Genomic DNA, 20,628 nt, shown 5'->3' with positions numbered 1-20,628 from the left:
TAAAATGAAATAAATTGTATCAAAATTGAAGTTAAGATATATTTAAAATAGTAAGCATTTGTTTTTAAATTACCTGAAAAGCAGGAGTTTTCTCTCATGTCTAACTTATTTTTTTTTTCTTTAGGCATTGGCTATGCTACCCAAGTGATAGAGGCACACCTAAATGTATATTACATCATTATTTTAGCATGGGCTATCTTCTATTTGTTTAACTGCTTTACTACAGAACTTCCCTGGGCTACCTGTGGGCATGAGTGGAATACAGGTATGACCTCAGTGGAGATTATCCCTATACAAAAACCTTCCAAATAATTGATTAATACATTAAAATGCCATGAGCAAAACTATTCTTGTAGAAAAGTCACTGCAAATGGGCCAATCACATCCCATGATAAAGGAAACCTGGAGTGAACACTTACTCATACCTTTTTGGTTTAGGTCATTGTATAAGCATTTGTTCCTGTAGAACATATTGCAGAAGAAGAAGATTTTGGATTTTTTTAATTCTGTAAGATATTCTGGCTAAATCCCAAGACTCTCATTTGCAATCATACCTATTCTCCCCAAATTCAGTGAGTGAATTCTGCTGCAGAGAGGGACCTGATGACAGGTTGCAATCTTGCTCTTTCACTCTAATGAAATCAGGAGGCATTTGAATGGAGAGAAAAATGTTAGATGTGGATCTTTGGATTTGCTCTTTCAAACGCCAGATGTTGAGGGAAAATGTTCATCAAGCTCCTTCTGGAAATTTAGTTGCATGCATAATTCTTACAGCATGCAAAGTAGCCTCCTGCATGAACAATGTGTGTTTGTGAGGGTTTGCAGCACAGGGCTCTTCATCTGTCTCCCTTCACTGATATTTTTATGTGTAATTCTCTACTTATTGCATTCCTGGATCACAAACACCTATGGGGAGGATTTCCTATCAATGCCCTTATTTCCATTATTCCTGAAGTTTGTGTATTTATTCCTTATATCGCTCTCCTATTTCAAACCACGTACCAATTGTACTGTCTTTCATGTTTTTCTGTTAAATGGCTTTTGAGCATACCTAAAACTGCCTGAAATCTTACAGTTAATGTTAGGGAACTAGTCTTGGGCCCAGTGGATGTGGAAGGCTTTGGTGTCAGTTGTGGCAACCCAGCAGAGGAGCTTGGCCAGCGTTGTTGGCTGTTCAAATACGACACATCAACTCAGCAGTGCTGAGCTGCTTTGGCCTCCCTTCTCTGTGCTGGAGATGATAATAATAAAAAGCCAGAGGAATTATTCACTTGCCATATTAGGGCAAAGTGGAAGCTTGTTGCTGGCCATGTTCCATGAACCATTTGTTGCCATAAGCCACTGAACTTGGAATATGCTGTAATTCCCAATCCATTGCCTCGGTTTCTCAACATGTCTTTCTGCCTGAGGGGTTTTATTGGCCCTTGCCATTGAAATGTGCCTTTGGGAAGTGCTACAGGAGAGTGGTCATGGATGTTTTTCTGGGATAGGCCTGTGGTCTGGTGATCAAAACACAGTACAGCAAATGTATTGTAGAATGGTGGCTTCACAAGGTGCACGAAGAAGAAAAAGATGTACTTGTACTCAATATAACAAACACTTTTTTTTTTGTTCTTTTATAGAAAACTGTGTGGAATTTCAGAAACTTAACATGAGCAACTGCAGTCAAGTCTCTTTACAAAATGCCACTTCTCCAGTGATGGAATTCTGGGAGTAAGTGCACATGAACCTAATGTTTGATCAGACTATTCGTTATCTTCCAATAACTCGATTGTTTACACTTGATTAGATACCTTGTAACCCTATTATGGTACTTGATGTGAGTTCCTTTGGAAATTTTCTTATACAGCCAAAGAGAGTCAGGATGAGGGTTTTTAACTCTTTTTTTTTTAGAGGAGGGGTTTTTTTTAACTCTTTTTTTCCTACAAGGAAAGGAATTCCATATCCTGAAAGAACACAGAACAAAGTGTGCCACTTGCTCGGGAGCTTGGCTCCTGCTGCTGGAGGAAAGAGCCTCAAACCCATACTAATGAGGAGGCAGAGGTGGAAAAAAAGAGGAGGATTTAAAATATTTTTGTAATTTTTTTTTTTTCCCAAATGTTTCTTAAGAGTTTGAGAGTTGCATCTTCATCCTTGTTTCAGCTAATACTCTGTGTTCTGCATCTCATTATATTTTAAAGCACTATGTAAGTGTTAGTTATTCAGCTGGAATAATGGGAGAGTTTAACTCTCTAGTGTCTCCTGGATTCTGATTTCTAGTTAGGCTGTTAGAAGAAAAGTATATCTTTGCAAAGCATGGTCTGCTTTTGTGGTGGCACATTTTTTTTCTCACTATAAATACTTAATCAATGCAGTTCAGTAGCATATTTGTTTCTTGCAGGGCACAGTGTGTGTTCAGACAGTCATAGAAATGGAATGTTACTTTTAATACTCAATGATCTCACAATTTAACGTGTGTCACACAATTCTGGGTAACTAGAATTTCTTGAGGACCTATTAATTTTATTGTTAAGACAGAGCCTTAATCTAAGGTTGTATGTTTAGAGCTCTGTTTTATGTTCAGGACAGCAACAGCTACACTTCAAAAGAACCAAGAATTAAGAGTGCCCTTGAAGGAGGAACTGTACATTGACACAATTACCTTGAATATGGGCATGTGCTATTGTCTCTCTCTGAACCTTTTTGTCTTGCTACATCAGTTAATTTAGCCTTCATGGGCAGTAAGTGTTGCTTTAGTAAATAATACTGTTTTATTTAAAAATAAAATAAAAAACCCCCCAAACTAAATTAAACCTGAACAATGTGAAAGATGCATAAACTCTCTGGGTAAAATTATAACTTCATTTTCTGTTAAAATTTTCAATAATCTGAACGCACTTGAAGTATTAAATCAAAGTATATCAACTCTACCCACTCCCTAGATAATGTTTCAGACTAAATAAGAGTTTCTTAGGGGACATCTTTTATTGCTATGACTTCATCATTGTACCAAAAATATCTTACGGCTCTTTAGGATAACTTGAATTAAGATTTCATATAATTAGAGTAAATGAGGAAAGTATTTTCTCCAGTACTAACATAATTTACCTGCTGTATTTTTTTGCTCATTCAAAAATATTCACAATTCAGCTGCTGAATGGTAGCTCCAGTTATCCAGAGGAGTAAGCAACATTTAATTAAATTATATAGAGGGCACAGACTAAGTTTTGTCTCCTCATGTTTCTAGGGTTTTGTGGGGTTTTGTCAGTGTTCACCTTTGAATTGCCTAAATTCCTATGTCAGTTTATTTTGATGCACATACAAATACATTTTAAGCATGTCCCTTCTCAGAGTCCTCTAAAAATGAAGCAAAACATGAGTCTACAGCTAAACTCGAATGCAAATTACAGTGGAGTTGAAATCCTTAAAATTTGGGGCACATGTGCCTACCTGATTTTGGATAAGTTAGGAATGGCTTATGAAACTAGAAGGGATAATCAGATTTAGTCTTTTCTCAAACTTGTTTTACAGTCTTGTGTATATATATTCCTACACTTTTAAAATAAAAAAAAAATAAAAAAAAAGACAAGGTAAACAAAATAATTTGTCATTTATTTGGAACTTCTTTCTTTGTTGTGCTATGGACAAACTTTTCGTAATACTAACAGCCTGCTGCCTAAAATAGCTTAAGATATTAAACTTATCTACTTTCTCCAAGCAAAACTGAAGTTACCCAGTTTTTCACCCTTAGAAAATAAATGTAGTCCTTTCCTGCTGAGAAAATTACTTGCCTTGTTAAAATTGAAGCAGGTATGATGTTGCATGGCTTCAAAATTTAAAATAGATATGAGACACTAGTTTGAGAATGAGCTTTAATAAGTGTCAGGACTCATGTTGCATTAAAATAACTAATCAGAATTAAGAGAAGATTGTAATTAATTATGTGTCTTAAATATCAGATATAAATGCACAGTGGAGGTTTTTATGTATAGATGTGCAAGGCAGATCAGAGAATAATTAATACAAAGTAAACTAGACGAGTTAATTTGCCCAGAAAATCATCTTCTAATCTGTAGATGAGTGTTACCAGCAATATTATTTCACTTAGCCAGAGGTCTTGTTCCTGTCACGTTGCTTTACTACTTTGTAAATTCTGATTTTTTTGGAGCAGTAAATTTATTGAAAGACTTGTTGAAACAAATAGCAAGAGGAAAGATGCTCGTGTGGACTGCACTGAGCACCTGCTCTTTGCTATTTTCAGAGCTCCTGTTGACAGTGTGTGAGAATCCTCAATCCCCAATCCCAGAGCTGAGTTCATTTGCATAACGACCGGGTTCCTTAGTAGTAATTAAGGTGGTGCCCGTGAGGGGAAGAGGGAAGGCTCTGGGTTTCTTCTGAACAACCGTAGCATTCAGAACCTTTACACTTTGCTCTCTGCCATGCCAAGGCTGCAACTGAGATTTCTCTAAGTTGTGGCCATATAAAGCCAAATTATTGTGTGAGGGGTCAGCTGCTGGGGAAAAAAATTTGTGGCTTTTTGTTTGTTTGTTTGTTTGTTTTTTGTTTTCTTGTGGTTTTTTGGTTTTGTTTTGATTTTTTTTTTTTTAATCTGTTACCATCCAATCTTGAGTTAATCTGTGGATTAGAGTGGTAATTATTGTGAATAGTGATCCTATTTACTTACTGAATGGGGAGCTCGTTTACATGAAGGACTCAATCCTGCATTTGTAAACTGTCAGGCTGATGTTACAGCTTTCCTTTGACAGCAGCTTACCACAGTCTCCTACAGTAGTTACCATATCTTCAGGGTTTTTTTTAATTAACCCCAACCTAACAAGAAAAATGCTTGGGGGAGCCTCAGTCATTACCCAGTGCATGTTTTAGCAGTGCTGTGTGTTGCTTTGAAGCCCGATGGTGTCAGTGTGAGAGTTACCAATGGTGAGGGAGGCACAGGTTCCTGTGTATCACACAGAATTTACATCATAGAAGTGCAGGGGAACAAGATGGATTCGGTTTTATCTGTGCAAAAATGAATACACCAGGCCCAAAAGAATGTCTTCATTTCTGGCTTTGGAAAGGAGCCTTCTCTCTTTTAACTAGTGCTACTGTGTCTTTTTTATTATCTAGTCTATAAGACTCAGCCCCTATTTACTCGTGACTGGAAGCAAATCCAAGTCCTCAGCTGGGCTGGGGATTGCAAACAAAGCCTTCAGCTTTTCTGCTGAAATATTTGTAGCTTTTTTTGCTTCTGTAGCTTTGGTTGCTCCTAAATCTATTCCTCAAGCTGAGCATCATCTCACCCAAGTGCAGCAATGACTGAGAGGATGTTTTGCAGTTTTATGAAGCTTTTCTGGCCTGCAGACCAAGAGTTCCCCTTCCTCAGGTCTGTACAGAGGATGCTGCCTCTGATACTTCAGCATTCTCCACCTGCTTTGATAGCTGGGTCACCCAGAGATTTAATTATTGTCCTGGATGGATTGTTCTTTGTTTAAAAAAATAGCAAAAGACTACAGAGACAAATACTGCAGTAGGTTCTGAATGCCTTTTGCTACGCTCAGAAGAATCTCATTGCACAGGCAGCAAGTTCAAAACTTAAAATATTTTTAGGAGCCCGTAATTGATAACTGGCTCTGTAGCTCTCCAGTGAAAAGGGTCTGATCCTGCTGGAGGAGCAGCAGGCAAAGTTTGGGAGTTTGGACACTCTTTTCTTGTTTTCCTACTTAAAAAAGGCTCTCGCTGTTAATGTTTTAAATGTGAGCAGACTTGCCACTGACCACTGGTATCAATGTTGACAACTGGGAAAAATTAGGAGATTTAAGGATTTTTTTACCATAATTCAAAAGCCATAGCCTTGAGAAGTCTCACATTCCATCTGCACGTACAGCTTTTTAAGGTAAGCATCTAAATTGATAAAAATTCACTTCTTATTCTTCAAACTCTCTGTTGCTGTGTTCCAAAGGACAGGCAAGAGTCTGAAACTTCACTTTTCACTTCTTACTGGTGCCAGCATGCAGAGAATGGCCTGTTGACTCCCATTTATGGCTTTTCCCTCATCCACTGTTTAAGGATTTTCTAAGAAAAAGTAATAATCATAGTTTCTAGGCACAGCACATGGAATTTTCAGTGTCCAAACATTAAACAGTTAACAGTAGCAGCTTCAGTGTTGATAATTCCCGATATGTTAAAGCAGCCCAATGGAAGAGAGCTGTGGCATTAGGTGAGGATGCATTTATAGCCTGGGAAACAGAATAGAAAGGAGAGGATGCTCTGCTCCATTGTTTTTTCTGCTTTCCTAGGAGAAGAAATTGCCTGGCAGGTGTGGGGGGCATCAGCCATGTCTGTGTGCTCTTTTGGCAGCTCCTCCAGTCTGTCACCATGGTCAGGAATTTGAGGTTTCCAGTGCCTGGGAAAGGAGCTGGGCAGAAAGAGGACCCTTGGTTGATTCCACCTCAATAGTTTTTTATTGGCTGTATAACAACAGCTTAGTCCTCTGTTAAAGAAGGTCTAGTTGTTGGCCTGTCACTCTCTGGAGAGGGTGAGACATCCTTAGCGTTTCCAAGTAAAGCCCAGTGAGAAAAAAAACATTGGTTTTGTCTAGGGAAAAGAAAAGGGGCTGTTCTCAGCAAAAAGGAAAAGGCACAAACCCATTCCTTGCAAAGTCAAAAAGAGGTTTTTCCTGTTTCATTCAGGCTGCAAATGAGTGCAGGAGTCACATTGTGGCTAATCCCCACCACACTAGGAGAAGTCATTAGCAAGTTGAGCCTGATCCTGCAGTGCTCAGTACCCAGAGACCTCCAGCACCCCTCAGAACCAGGCCCTTTGTGCAGGTCTTGTAGAACATTGAGTCGTGCCAGACTTGCTTGTTTCTGCTCAGTTCATAAGAGGCCGTGTGAAAATTGCTTTTTTGTTGGGAGTCATGTGAGCTCTTCATCTGGTTTTGCCTCCAGATCACTGACTTTTCCTGAGCTCAGCTGAAAGGAGTAAATGGGATAGGTGACAAAATGCAAAGTGGATTTCTTCTATATCGAGGGACGAACCCTGAAGCAGAAAGATGAACTTCCATGGTTTTTGATTTTTGTATTGAATATTGTACCTAGCAATTTTACTATGGAGAAAAAAAATGACCTTAGAAATTGCAAAGTCAAGTATTTGTGTATTAGGAAATAAAACTGCACAACATCATTGCTATTAAGTCCACACCTTTTATGAACATGATCATCTTGAGATGAAGGACTGCCTAATATTTTGTCAACATATCTGCTTTGATCTTGTTAGAGGATGGATAGGGAGCAAACACTGTGCAGGTATTCAATATTTGTTCTTTTTGTCAGCAGAGCAGGAACCTAATAATAAGGAGAAGATAGAACATAAGAAAGTGAACAAAGTTATTAATTTAATCAAGGCTTCTTCGGGTGCTCGTGGTGTCTGTGGTTGTACCATCATGGTTTTCTTGATTATTTACATGTTCATTCATCCTCACAAAATTTCAATGAGTTCAAATTATTCCCATTTTATAGAACGGGATCTGAGCTACAGAGAGAGTAAAAGTGCTAAGTATGGGGGTGGGCAAGACACTTTTTTAGCATTAAGGTTGCACAATTTTTATTCCAACAAAGGAACAAGAAAATGTATGAAAGTCAGCTTTGGCCAAGTATTAACATAAAGTTACTTAATTGAAGACACCATGGTTGAAACAATAACTGCTATTTCATTCCAAACAAAACATTTTTTTGGTACACTTGCATGAATATTTAAAAAAAAAAAGCAGTAATTTTTGTTGTCTTTTCTCTAGTGACTATTTAGAAAGCTCTCCTTTCTGTATTTTGTTGGCAAAAAATTGAATATATGTTTCACTTCCTTGAATGTGTTCTGTACAGGTTGGGAACTTCACTGTCTTCTCTTGAGCTCACTCAGCCTTGTATAAAAGTTAAATAATCCTGGAGTATGGACTGGGATTTAACGTCTGGCTTCTCAGGGTGCTGCCACAACTAGAATTGGACAGGATCATTCTCTCACTGTCACAGTATTTATTGAGATGGTTCAGATTGAAAAGGTTACCTGAGAATAATTGAGGGGAGACTATTCTGATACTCAATATGTTAATGGGTAATAGTTAGACCATCCAGTTCAGGCTTTGTGGCAAAGAAATTGCTGTTTATACACAGCACTAACAGAAGAGAGGGATAACTCTGACTGAGCCTCCTGCAGAGCAGCAGGAAGTTTAATAGCTCTGGAGTTCTCCTTGTAGCCTTTAGGCTAAAGGAGGGCAGGGAAGGTGGGTTTCCAGCAGGAGGGCTCAGCTTTTTGCCTGTTTCCTGTCCTGGTCTCTTCTCTGAGTTTGTGGAAATCAACTCTTCATTCGGCACGTTTCTAATCTTAGATCTTGGAAAGGTCTCTTCAGAGGGCCCTGAACACCAGCCTGCTGCTGGGCCAGGGGGGAGATCTCAGTGCTGATTTTAATTCCTGAGTTGATGTGTTAACCCCTGATCCATGCTAATGCCTGCATGGCATTTCCACCACAACTATCCAGTTTAGCATCATTCCTTATGATTACATCCAATCCTGCCATTCCCAAATATGCCTCCCACTGCTGCCCCTTCTTTGGGCAGTTCAGTTTAATCTCTTTTCTTGGGCAATTCCTGGTATTCTAACTTGTCTCTAAGTCAGGTATAGTTCTGTTTCCCACCTCCAGCCACCCAGTCCTGATCATTTGCTCCAGCCAGCTGACTGCTTCCCAAAATTACACTTGGTCTCCAGCCTTAGCTCCCTAAACAGTTTGCCTCTGCTCCCTAAATTCCTTGGCCAGCTAATCACAGGCTGCTCTTCCTTCTGCTCATTTCTCCTCCTCCTCTCCCCATGCCTGTGTGCTGCTCTGAGGGCCTGGGCTCCTTGTCCAGACAGACTCACTCCAATTTATCCAGTCTCCCTAATTCCCGCTCCTCCAAGTGTTTTCTTCTTCCCAATATTCTGTAAATTATGCAAAGTTAGTAAACATGCAGCTCTGTAGTATTTTTATGGAGGAATCCAGGAGGGTTTCATCCATCTCTTGATGAAGTCTGTTGGCAATGTGTGCATTTCTTTTTAGTTCAACTATAAGGCTGTGAGCTTATCACAATAAATATTATTTTCTTATGCAGTCAAGAATTGCCATTAGCTTTTTTGAAGCTAATCATCATAAAAAAACCCCTTTGTTTAAACAGTCTGCAACAAGTCTGAATAAATACACTTGTATCTGAATATAGGATTTTGTAATGGGAAGTTTTAAATAATAAAAACTTGGTGTTAGGAGACAACTTCATGTTTTGGAAAAGTAACTCTAAAATGTTACCAACTTCTTTTCAGTAGTTGTATGTACTTAAGGTAGTAATAAACCTTTCTATGATTGTGATTTAATCTGTTATTTGCCTATATATTTAGAATGATACTGTTAATTTTTTATGAGTGATATCTGAAATATTTCACTATCTACTACTTAAAGTGCATTTTGGGAATTTGTAGCATTTGGTTGGTTCTTATACTAAAATATGGCAAAATTTTGGCCTGCACTGTGGCCAAAAATAGAAAGTACATTTTTGTAGCAAAGATCTTACATGAGCTATTTAAAATATCACTTAGTTACAGACTTGTAAAAGTTCTAGCAATGAAATTATTTTCTACTCATAGTTGGAAAACATACACAGGGAGATGAGTGAGGTGCTTAAAAACCTGACCTTTAGAAGCTGCTGGCTTAGACATTCAGTTTTGCTGAAGAATGGTAATTTTTTTTAAGAATTGGGAACATTATGGACATTTTTATTATTGTTATTAACATAGGAAAGTGTGTCTAAAGATGTGTATATATCTGTATATGCACTTTTTTCTATTATAAGGAAAGAACTCCATGAAAAAAGCACAATTTGCTTGGAGGGGTAAAATGAAAAAAAGTCAAAGGTCTAAATTAGCAAAAACTTGGTTGTGCCATGACAGGTTTGGCCAAATCAGTCAATAGCAGCACATGCCAAAATAACCAGGCACGTTTCTTCTGGCTTTGCTGGGGGTTTAATTGGTTTCTCATAAGTTGTTGGTTTGTTGTGTTCGGGGGTTTTTTTTCCATCTGCTTTTTTTTTCTATGTTTGGGGTTTTTTTTTTGAGTTGTTTTTTTTTAATTTTTTTTTTTTATTTATGTCAGAAAAAACCTCTACTGAAAGGCCTCGTTTCAGTTATGTTTGGGTTTGTGCAATTAAAAAAGTGAGCTCATCCCCTCCTCTGTGAGTTATCTACAGCCTCCTACAAGTGCCCAAGCAAACTTTAAATCCAGAAAACTAAAAGCACAATACAATTGGTGGCATTTGCTGCCTGAAACCAATTAGTCCCTCCTGTAACTCCCCTAAAGAAGAGAGGTCTTGCACAGGACAGGCTGAAAAGTTACATTCCAGATGACAAAATGCAAAGTGGATTTCTTCTACACTGAGGGATGAATCCTGAAGCAGAAAGATAAACTTCCATGTTTTTTGATTTTTGTATTGAATATTGTACATAGCAATTTTATTATGGAGAAAAAAAATTACCTTAGAAATTGTGAAGTCAAGTATTTGTGTATTAGGAAATAAAACTAAAAGAACTAATAAAAAAAAAAAGAACTATTTCCTTCCCCAGTTCCCCATGGGAATTGGATTTGTGAGACTAGATGTGCAAACAAATTGCATGTAACTCTTCCAAGGCATGTTTTTCAATAGCTGTGGAATCCTTTAAATGTGCCTGTGGCCTTGTAAATAATAGCCTGTTATTTTCAGCTGTCCAAGAATGCATCCATTAGATTTTCTCCCCATTAGATTTTCTCCCCATTAGATTTTCTCCCCATTAGATTTTTCTCCCCATTAGATTTTTCTCCCCATTAGATTTTTCTCCCCATTAGATTTTCTCCCCATTAGATTTTCTCCCCATTAGATTTTTCTCCCCATTAGATTTTTCTCCCCATTAGATTTTTCTCCCCATTAGATTTTTCTCCCCATTAGATTTTTCTCCCCATTAGATTTTTCTCCCCATTAGATTTTTCTCCCCATTAGATTTTTCTCCCCATTAGATTTTTCTCCCCATTAGATTTTTCTCCCCATTAGATTTTCTCCCCATCTTGAAATTGAGAATCTGAAGGACTTTGGTGCAAGAGATTTTACAGCCACTCGAGCAACTGAAAAGAACATTAAAGAGCAGTCACATTCATCTTCTTGGCTATCTCAGCATGGGGACTGTGTCAAGCACAGAGTTCCATGCAGTTGAGAAAGCCTCTATCTATTTTTGGCTCTTGAAAAAGTGTCATTACAAGAGGAAAAAAAAAAAGTTTAGACATGTTTTAAAAGTGTTTTCTAAGTACAGCCTTGTAGATTCAGGGCATTAACAGAAAGAGTGGTTGCTTGGGGTTTGAAATCAAATTAAAGGAGAGATTTTCTTGTGTGCAAAAAATTAGAGTGAACACAGGCTGGAAAAAAAACAAGCAACAAAACAAAAAAAGAACAACACTTTTTTTTTTGTTAATTTTTTTCACTATTTTCCATTACGTTCTTATATAGCAGCAAAATTGTTTTGCTGTGTCAGGAGGACTTCCTGAGGAAGACTCACTAAATACTGCTATGGAATTCTTACAAAAGCTACAGAATATTCATCAGTGCAGGCCTTGAAATATGCACAGTTGTCCTCTGTGTGGAAAGGGAAATAACTGATGCCTTTCCAAAGTCCCTGCAACAACTATTGTTGAATTATTTGAACTCTAACTATTGGTTTTAGTTCATAAATGAAAAACTGAACCGTTAGAATTTACCTGAATTTAATTAAGAATCATACTGTAATTTGCAACTGGTATTTTATGAAGACCCAGGAGCCATAAATGTGGACAAAGGATTTGGGACCTCCCAAAATAGCTCCTGTCTGTTTGCAGCTTTCTTTTTTCTCTTTTGACCTGTAAGTTTTTCTTTATTGCCTTTTCCCCCTGCTTCTTTTCATGTCTTAGGGGTTATTTTTGTAACTAGGGTTTAGTACAGGACCAGTGATTGTGAGAAATATGTTGACAGAGTAATTTTTTCAATTTTTTTTTATTTTTTTGCCAGTCAGGTAATGGTTTTATTTTGACCTGTTCTGTGTGGAAGAGATAAGAGCTTACCATTACTTTTTACATGAGCTTGTAGCCAAGAGCTCACTATGAAAGACTGTTTTACAAGCTCATGCAATGGTTTGCAATATTTTCTGTCTGTAGTTCTCATTATGAAGGTTTAATCAATAGTGCATGACAGAATACAACTCTACAGACTGTCTAAAAGGCTCAACACAAATTTTGAGAGCCACCCATTTTGTCTGGGTGCTCTCAGTTGGCAGCTGGAGCTGTGTGCTGAGCTCATTTATGCCACTCAAGGTGAATAAAAAGAGAGATTTTTGTCACTGGATGACTCCTTCAGAGATGAGTAGAGGGAAAATTGCAAAAAGACTGAAGGATTCATTGGATATATTGAGAGAGCACCAAGAAACTCCAGAGCAGAGGTGAGTGGAACAGCACAAAGAAGTTATTTGACAGGATTAAACACTCAGGCTTGGTTAAGAAGAAGTTGCCATGACTTCAGTGAAAGAGGTGGAAGGAAAATAGGTCAGGAATGGCTACAGAAGTGGGGTGTTCTGTGTTCATCCATCACTCTCTGTCTCATACAGATATACAAAAACATGCACACATGAAAAAATGAAAAAGGTAATATATGTATCTCCACAGTAGCTGCTAAGTAATGCCACGTTATATTCAGATAATTTAAGTGCTGACTTTAATGAGACAAGGGTTGAGGCAAGAAATGTGGGTTGTTATTTACAATAACAAGTTTTAGAGAAAAATCTGCAGTGGAAAGTTTAATCTTACTTTTTCATTTAATATGCACAGAAATGGGTAATAAATGGAACAACATTGAACCCTATCAGACAGTTAAGAAGAAGGAAGCAGGGTGAATAGCAGCGAATACGGCTCAACTAGAAATAATTCATTGTGTTATGTGTAGGTCACACTGAATATACTGTAAGAGGTAAATATTTTAGAGCTGTGCAGCTCTAGCTCAAGGATCCTTGCTAATGTGACCACTGGGAGTTGTCTGTCTGCTGCTTTGAGGGGAAAAAAAGCCAAGTGTGGAACTAAGTGGATTTCCTGAAATTAAACCTTACGCTTTGAGAGAAATTTATTGGAGATTCTTTAATGTATAACCTATAGATTATCTTCTAAAAGCTGAAATACTTCCTAATCATTGAAAACTGATGGCTGGAGAATACAAGCAGCTATCCAGGATAATTTGTAGCACTTTTAGAAACTGATAGATGGTATATTCTCTATTTTAGAGTTTACATGAAACCTTAAAAAGAGATGTTTATACAGTGCACAGGGTCTGTATCCCTTGCCACTTCTGGATATTTGACTTTCAGAAAAGTCAAAGTGTCAGCCCATGTTGACCTGCAGTGAGAGTTTGGCACCCACACTGTTCATTTCACATGCTTGTAGTGACTAAATCTGCTACAAATTCACCTGGAGTTTGTGTTTGTTTAACTTAACAGTTGTATCCATGCTCGTTCTGGAGGTATTTCAGGGATTGCCACACTGCTGCACTGGTAAAAAACCTGACACAACCAGCTCATTTTTTTAGTTTCCTAAGTACTGGACTAAGTATTCCTAAGTATTAGGGGAAACAAGAAAGCCTGAAAGAAAATGCCTTGAAGAGAAATTATTCTTTTATCAGAGATATATGTCCTCTAAATGGTATTAACACTGTCAGTATGTCATTCTTGCCCATGTCATCATCTGAGCTCCTCAGGTGAGGAAGCCAAAGCAGGTTTCATGCACTGGCTAGTGGTGCAGTGGGTCTTCTGAAAGCTTTTCCCCTTCATTCCTGCTAATTCCAGATTGTATTTTTTGGCAGCAGGTAAGATCAGAACCAATCTCATACGCAGCCTGAGTCACGTCTTGCCATGTTTTGATGTTGGTTTAGGTGATGCAGTGTTGAGGTGATGTTATGTGCACTACAGGAGCAGTACCCAGCTCTGGGGTCCCCAGCACAGGGAAGATGTGAACCTGTTGAAGTGAGTTCAGAGGAGGCACCAAGCTGGTCAGAGGGATGGAGCAGCTCTGCTGGGAGGAAAGGCTGAGGGAATTGGGATTATCACCTAATTGCAGCCTACCAGAGCCTGGGGGGAGCCCACAGGAAAGAGAGAGAGAGACTGTTTACGAGGGCCTGGAGTGACAGGACAAGGGGGAATGACTTCAAACTGACGGAGAGTAGGGTTAGATTGGATATTAGGAAGCAATTCTTCCCTGGGAAGGTGGTGAGGCCCTGGCACAGGTTGCCCAGAGAAGCTGTGGATGCCCCATGCCTGGAAAAGTTCAAGGCCAGGATGGATGGAGCTCTGAACTTGGACTGGTGAAAGCTGTCCCTGCCCACAGCAGATGATCTTTAAGATCCCTTCCAACCCAAACCATCCTAGGATTCTATTATACTCTGGGGCTTGCAGTCATAAGGGTGATCCCTGCTCAGATATACCTTCTCCTCCTATAAAAGGGAGAGGTGTCCCACACATTTTTGTCCGAGTCCCTCATCAGGGGATGATTCTTCTAACAAGAATTTCCTTCACACTGTTAATTTTTGCTCAGGCAGTGAAGCTCAGAAATTTGACAGCTATCTTTCAATATGCAGTCCTGTAATGTATAGAAAAGGCTGTTTGATTTATGTATGAAAAATTATTCCCAGCTTTGATATCGCTATTACATAGAATATTCTTTACCCATTATCTAAGACAATATTGTACCATTCTTTAAGTTTTGAGTGTCAAAAGATAACAAATTGCACCAGAAAAGAGAAGTCCTGGAAAACAGTACAAGTAAGAAATACAATAATAAATTGACAAGAGAACTAACAAGACTCTTTTTAGGTTCATTTTATTGAAGGGTAATTTTTCTTTTCACTTTGTCCTATATGCAATATGTATATTTTTAGTAATAAGTTCTGAGAAGCTTAGAAAGTAAATCACTAGCTTTTTGTTTCATAGAGTTTTATATTTAGCATTCACCATAAATTTTGTTAAAGTTTATCATATGAGTAAGTTAGTGGAGAACACTGTCTCAGATCTTTAGCATCTTGTGTGCTCTGTTGAGTTCTTTTAAAAGTGTGTGTTCCTTCTTAGCTGTTTCTTTTTCACCTGTTCGTTATGCAGTCTGGATGCATGGATCAGCCTCTCCCAGACTGGACAACAATTAGCACAGATTAGACAGTCACAGGGAAATGTTACAACTTCCTAAGGGCATTTCAGTATGGGAAAGCTTCTGTGCTGGTCAGCAGAGTGTAGTGGTTTAATAGAAAGAAAGGAGTGATTTTGCTACCTGAGAGATCCCTTAAAGCTTCTTGAGATGAAGAGAGTTGAGGGAGAGTTGCTTCCCAAGCAGAGAAGGGAAGAGTCAAGTGAGTCTCAACATTAAAGTGTCAAGATTCTCTATGAGATGACGGAAAAGCTGCAGTGACTCAAACAAGAAAGAGCAAATGCTGCTGGTGGTGAAACAACTCCAAACAGCTGTTTCTAAGCTTTCCTACAGTTGTCTGGCTGGCTGATCAGTATAATGTGTCACAAACATTAGGTAAGCAGCTGCCTCTGACCTCTGTGACAAAAAGAATGTCACTTTTTACTTTCTTGTGTGTCTCTGGCAAACATTTGAGCCTTCCAGTGTGTCTGTGAGCACTGCAATGATTCTGGTGTTATGAGTGAAGCTGATTTTATGGCTGCTAACCAGTTGAATAAGCATCTGGCAGTGTAGCAATTCCCAGTGTGGTTGTTGTCTTCATGCAGATGTTTATCAGAGCCTTGGATGCTGGTAGCTGTCTGACCCAGCCCTTCAAGCACCCACAGAGGGTTCTGGAACATGGAATCTGAATCCCACCATTTTCAGAGTTCAGTAATATCTGCTCGAGTTTCTGCACGTCAGAAACTATATTTGCACAGGATCCTTGGATACATTTGGGTATGAAATACTCAAATAAGTTTTCATAGAAACTATAGAACGTTGATTGCAGGAAGTGCAATGAGAGAAGGAAACACGACAGTTTAGAAAACGTGTCTTTAGAAGAAAACTTAAACTCACTTTCATGCAGGAATGGAGAACGTCTTAAAGGTGTGAATATTTTCTAGTAAAAGTAGAAATCTGTGCAGCACTGATACTCAAGTACATTATGTTTTTTATACAAGGAGCTCAGCAACAAGCTTCACAAGGTAAATATGGACTAGGTCTGAAAAGACAGCAGGGATGGAAGGAGCACACCAAAACATAAAATAAGAAAGGCCATTCTACAGTAGCACCAGTTCGTGGCATCATTTTGTTGTCCTTTCATCCCCCACAGAATACTCTGAGGACAGAGTCTGGCTCAGAGTAAAAGGAAACATTGCCACCTGTGTTCCTGGCTGGGCAGATGCAGATGGAGGAGTGACCTCAAGAGGCTGTTTGGGTGGTGTTTGTTCGGGTTTTTTTAAAGAAAAGTGTCTTGGACACTGCTCCAAATCAGAAAGGGAACATGAAGGGACCTTCCTCAAATAGATTGAATCTGTTCTTCATCTTTCCAGATCATGAAATAACGCAATAAGTACCCCAGTACATTCCTTTCAACAATGTGTTGGCAGCTAATAATCCTCTTTCCGTTCAAGAGCCCGGTACAACTCCTCACAGTGGAACACTTGAATAAAGGCACTCTTTCTCAGGGAAATGCAGTGTTCTCTCAGCCAATAATACAGTGCCCTGAGCTCTCAGAATGTTTGTTTTCAAATTGGGATGGAAAGGTTGCTTTTCAGCCAGGAGTATTCAGGAGTAGCAGTTATCTCTTAACATGCCCCTCTTCAGCAATTCCAAAAACAGAGAGGCCCTTCTTCCTCTCAAATGTATTGAGCTACTAAATTGAAAGGGCTTTTAGTACATTCTCGAACAAATTAAAACCATTTTCAGTAAGTATATAATACTCATTGAAATAATTTCCTCATGGGATTTTATCTTTTTAAATTTTGTTAGGTGTACACGTGCAATGATATTAATTGACAAAACAGAGGTAACCCTTAGCAACAGTATATTCCTGGGATGTAGGTGGCTAAAGGTCCTTTCATGTTGTCTAGTTTCTTGTTAGGTGTGTTATTTTGTTTACCCAAAGTATGCTGAAATTTGCTTTATGTCTCTGTTATATCTTCCTGACTGGCCATTTTTATTTTTTTTAATCCACACTTGCATTTAGATTCAAGTTAAACTTAAGGCTTACAATATGTGGTACTGTCAGCAGAATAAATCCACACTGTAGTAATAGTGTTGTGATTTTGTTCAGTCTCACTTAAAGAACCTTATGACCAAACCTCAGCATTTCTGGCAGCCACCCCTCAGAGATGTGTCCTATTATTCCACTTAAAGCTATCTTTTTTTTTCATTAGGCTCCTGTAACTTTTATCACTTTTCTTTTGTGTTATGTGCAGGAAGAAGAGAAAAATCTTTCTCCAGTAACATTGAATCAATTTAATTGTGTGTGACTAGAGGCAGTGAAACCTTCAAGCAGAGTGTCTTTGGGTGTGAGACACACTGCAAAGCCACTCTGGCTGGGATTTAATATTCCACTTGCAAGCAAAATATCCTGTGTAGAATTCATGCTTTGCTAGGACCAAATCGAAGCCCTTGCTCTGGTTTGAGTTAACCTTTGCTTTCCAGACCCACCCTAACAGCAGTGGGGTTTTGTTTGCTGCAATATTCTGCTCGAGATGTTCAAATGCCACCAGTGCCTGGCTCCTTTCCCGGGCTGTTGGATGGTTCAAGGAACTGAACTGCTGTGTATTTTTAAACAACAAAACAACACCCTCCTCATACAACAACAACAACAAAACAAACTCAGTACCTACAATAAATATTTTCAAAATTTCATCAGTTTCTATTTTCAAGGAGATTCTAAAGTAATCAATGATTTTTGCCTTCAGTGCAAGACAAATCTTTCTCTGCTTAAAATGGCTTGTACTAACCAGTGATTTTATGTTCTGGAGTAATTCAAATGGTTACCTACAGCTCCCTTCAGTTTGTTGTACTGGCAGTTATAGTGGCTTTTATTTATCAAGGAATATTGTTGATTTTTTTATTTATTTCTTTAAAAATGTGGCAGTAATGAATTCTAGTGATTAAAGTTTCGAGACATTTCAGTGAATAGCTGTTAAGATACTTCTCATTTAATTATGAGTATTTTACTTAAAGATATTCAGCTTTAGTAAGTCTCTCTATGTATAAGGACAGAGTTATTTCTTTTCACCAAAGTATGATGCAAACCAGCTGAACCACAGAACTCACTGTAGACTTCTATTCTTCAAATGCTTGCCATTTGAAAACAGAGAGGAGAGCATTCAGTGCTGGTTTTCCTGCTCTTGTTCATTCTGTGCATTCAGATTTGAGGAGAACAAAGTACTGCAGGGGACTTGCAGGGCTGGAGAAGAGGAGGAAGGCCTAGAGGAAGCTCCACTATCTTTTATTTTTTTGTTGTCTCTGTGATTTATGTAAGGTCATGACAGCTTTTGGATTAAAGCAGAACTGCTGAGGAGCAAAAAGCTGCGATCTGCCCACTGACTACCCCAACCTCACTTCTTGGATGCAGGGCAGAGTCGTGTATTTTTAAAATGCTCCTCCTTTTTTGTTTTATTTCAGTTGAATAATAAAAGAATAGGGGCAGATATCTACTGTCAGACTTAACTGAGGCTTTGTGAGAAGAATTTCATATTCTGGTTGCCTCCTCTTCTCAAAACCAGCATCCACTGCTGCTATTCCAGAAGGTTTCAGCAGGAGAGTTTGGGAGAGCTGTGTTGTACCTGCTGAGGAAATCACTCCTGGCCACTGGGCAAGACTTTCTGCTCCTTGGATCTATTCTTTGCATACATTGTATGTTATAGTTTAATTATAAGTTCTGGACTTGTTGCTGTAGCAAGGGAAACACTAACCCTTTGTTCTGCTCGAACAAAGAAAATGCAAAACAATTAAATACTCATTATGGTGCTAACAGTTCGAGCAGATTGGCACCACGTGTCTTTTTTTAAACAGGAGCAGCAGGGATAATTGTGTTGAGGCTATCAATTTGCTCTTTACTTTCTGTGGTGCTCTTTACAAAAGTAACAGGCCAAGACTTCTGAATGGGTAAAGGAGGTGTCTCTGATATTTGGGACTTCTCCCAAAGCGTTCAGAAAAGCCTGAGCATTGACTTGGTGCAGGGAGCTCTGAGAAATTGGGGCAGAGAAGAGCAACGAGGCTGGGGAAGGGACTTGAACACAAGTCCTATGAGGAGAGGCTGAGGGAGCTGGGGCTGTTCAGCCTGGAGAAGAGGAGGCTCAGGGGAGACCTCCTCACTCTCTGCAACTCCCTGACAGGAGGGGGGAGCCAGGGGGGGTTGGTCTCTTCTCCCAGGCACCTCTCAGTAAGACAAGAGGGCTCAGTCTTAAGCTGTGCCAGGGGAGGGTTAGCTTGGATATCAGGAAGAAATTCTTTCCAGAGAGAGTGATCAGCCATTGGAATGGGCTGCCCAGGGAAGTGGTGCATTCTCTGTTCCTGGAGGTTTTTAAGAGGAGACTGGATACGGCATCAGTGCCATGGGCTGGGAACCGAGGTGGTGGTGGATCAAGGGTTGGACTTGATGATCTCAGAGGTCTTTTCCAACCCAGCTGATTCTATGATGCTATGATTCTATGATCTTTGTCTCAAGCCTTCAGTGAAAATTTTGTTCTTAAAGGCAAAGATGTCTTTTGGTGTGTGAAACACTTTATTCATGAGAGAGAGAGTAATGACATTTATTTATGAGGAAGTTGTTCTGCAGTCAGGGAAGGACAGGGTAAGAATTGAAAGGAGTGGCTGCTGAACTGGGTTACTTTAACAGCTGGACGTGGAATATGGTGCAAGTTCAAACTCATTCTGCAAGTTCTGCTGCTGGGGGGGTGTCCTGTCAAAGGTTCTGTCATGAAGTTCACCCCTACATGGTGTGATAGTCTTCTGCAGAGGATCCAGGCTGTTTGAACTGGCTCATGCCCCACAGCAGCACAGCAATATCCACGGAATTTGTGCTTCAAGCAAGTAACTCCTGGTGCTGTTTAGCCCAGGCAGAGCTGTGTTAACTTGGCTCTACAGCCATTAGATCAGTGATCCTCCAAATTCCTCCTTAGCACTGGTTTCTTTTACTTACAGCAATCTGACATGTGTTCACACCTCCTTATTCTGGAATATAAACTCTACTCATGTTTAGATGCACACATATATAAACATAACCCCAAAAGCCATAAAAAACCTGGTTTGATTAAAACAGGAGGAAGTTTGTTTGTTGTTCTTTTACGGTGACAATAAAGCTAAATGACAAAGGTTTCCATTTCACAATTTTGTTTTGGTTTTCTTTTTCATTATATTTTTTATAAGGTAGAATGTGACTTCAAAATGAGAATTAGAAACTTTTTAAGCAAAGCAAGACTTAAAATTCTTTAGGATGCCCCTGTCTGTTTTATGAGTTTCTCTTGCTTAATCTGTTTGTAAACTTCAAGCTGAATTTGTGTCAGTATCTTTCCAACCTGCATCTATAGTCAGTATATTATTATCTTTTATTAAGTTGAATAATAAAAGAATAGGGACAGATA

General features: G+C 39.0%; 1 protein-coding gene across 3 annotated transcripts in view; it reads left to right on the top strand.

Moving 5' to 3' along the window:
• Positions 1-20,628, top strand: part of LOC135420541 (sodium- and chloride-dependent GABA transporter 3) — a 96,373-nt gene that overhangs the window by 3,810 nt on the left and 71,935 nt on the right. For all 3 annotated transcript variants that reach the window (XM_064668145.1, XM_064668142.1, XM_064668144.1), the window contains exons 4-5: positions 125-265; positions 1,623-1,713. In XM_064668145.1, coding sequence (XP_064524215.1) covers positions 125-265; positions 1,623-1,713 — 232 coding nt within the window. The remainder of the gene's footprint in view (positions 1-124; positions 266-1,622; positions 1,714-20,628) is intronic.

The sequence above is a fragment of the Pseudopipra pipra genome, chromosome 11, assembly GCF_036250125.1.
Source record: "Pseudopipra pipra isolate bDixPip1 chromosome 11, bDixPip1.hap1, whole genome shotgun sequence".
In the NCBI taxonomy this organism is placed as follows: Eukaryota; Metazoa; Chordata; class Aves; order Passeriformes; family Pipridae; genus Pseudopipra; species Pseudopipra pipra.
The sequence above is the reverse complement of the archived record's forward strand: the minus strand, read 5'-3'. Positions and strand labels throughout refer to the sequence as shown.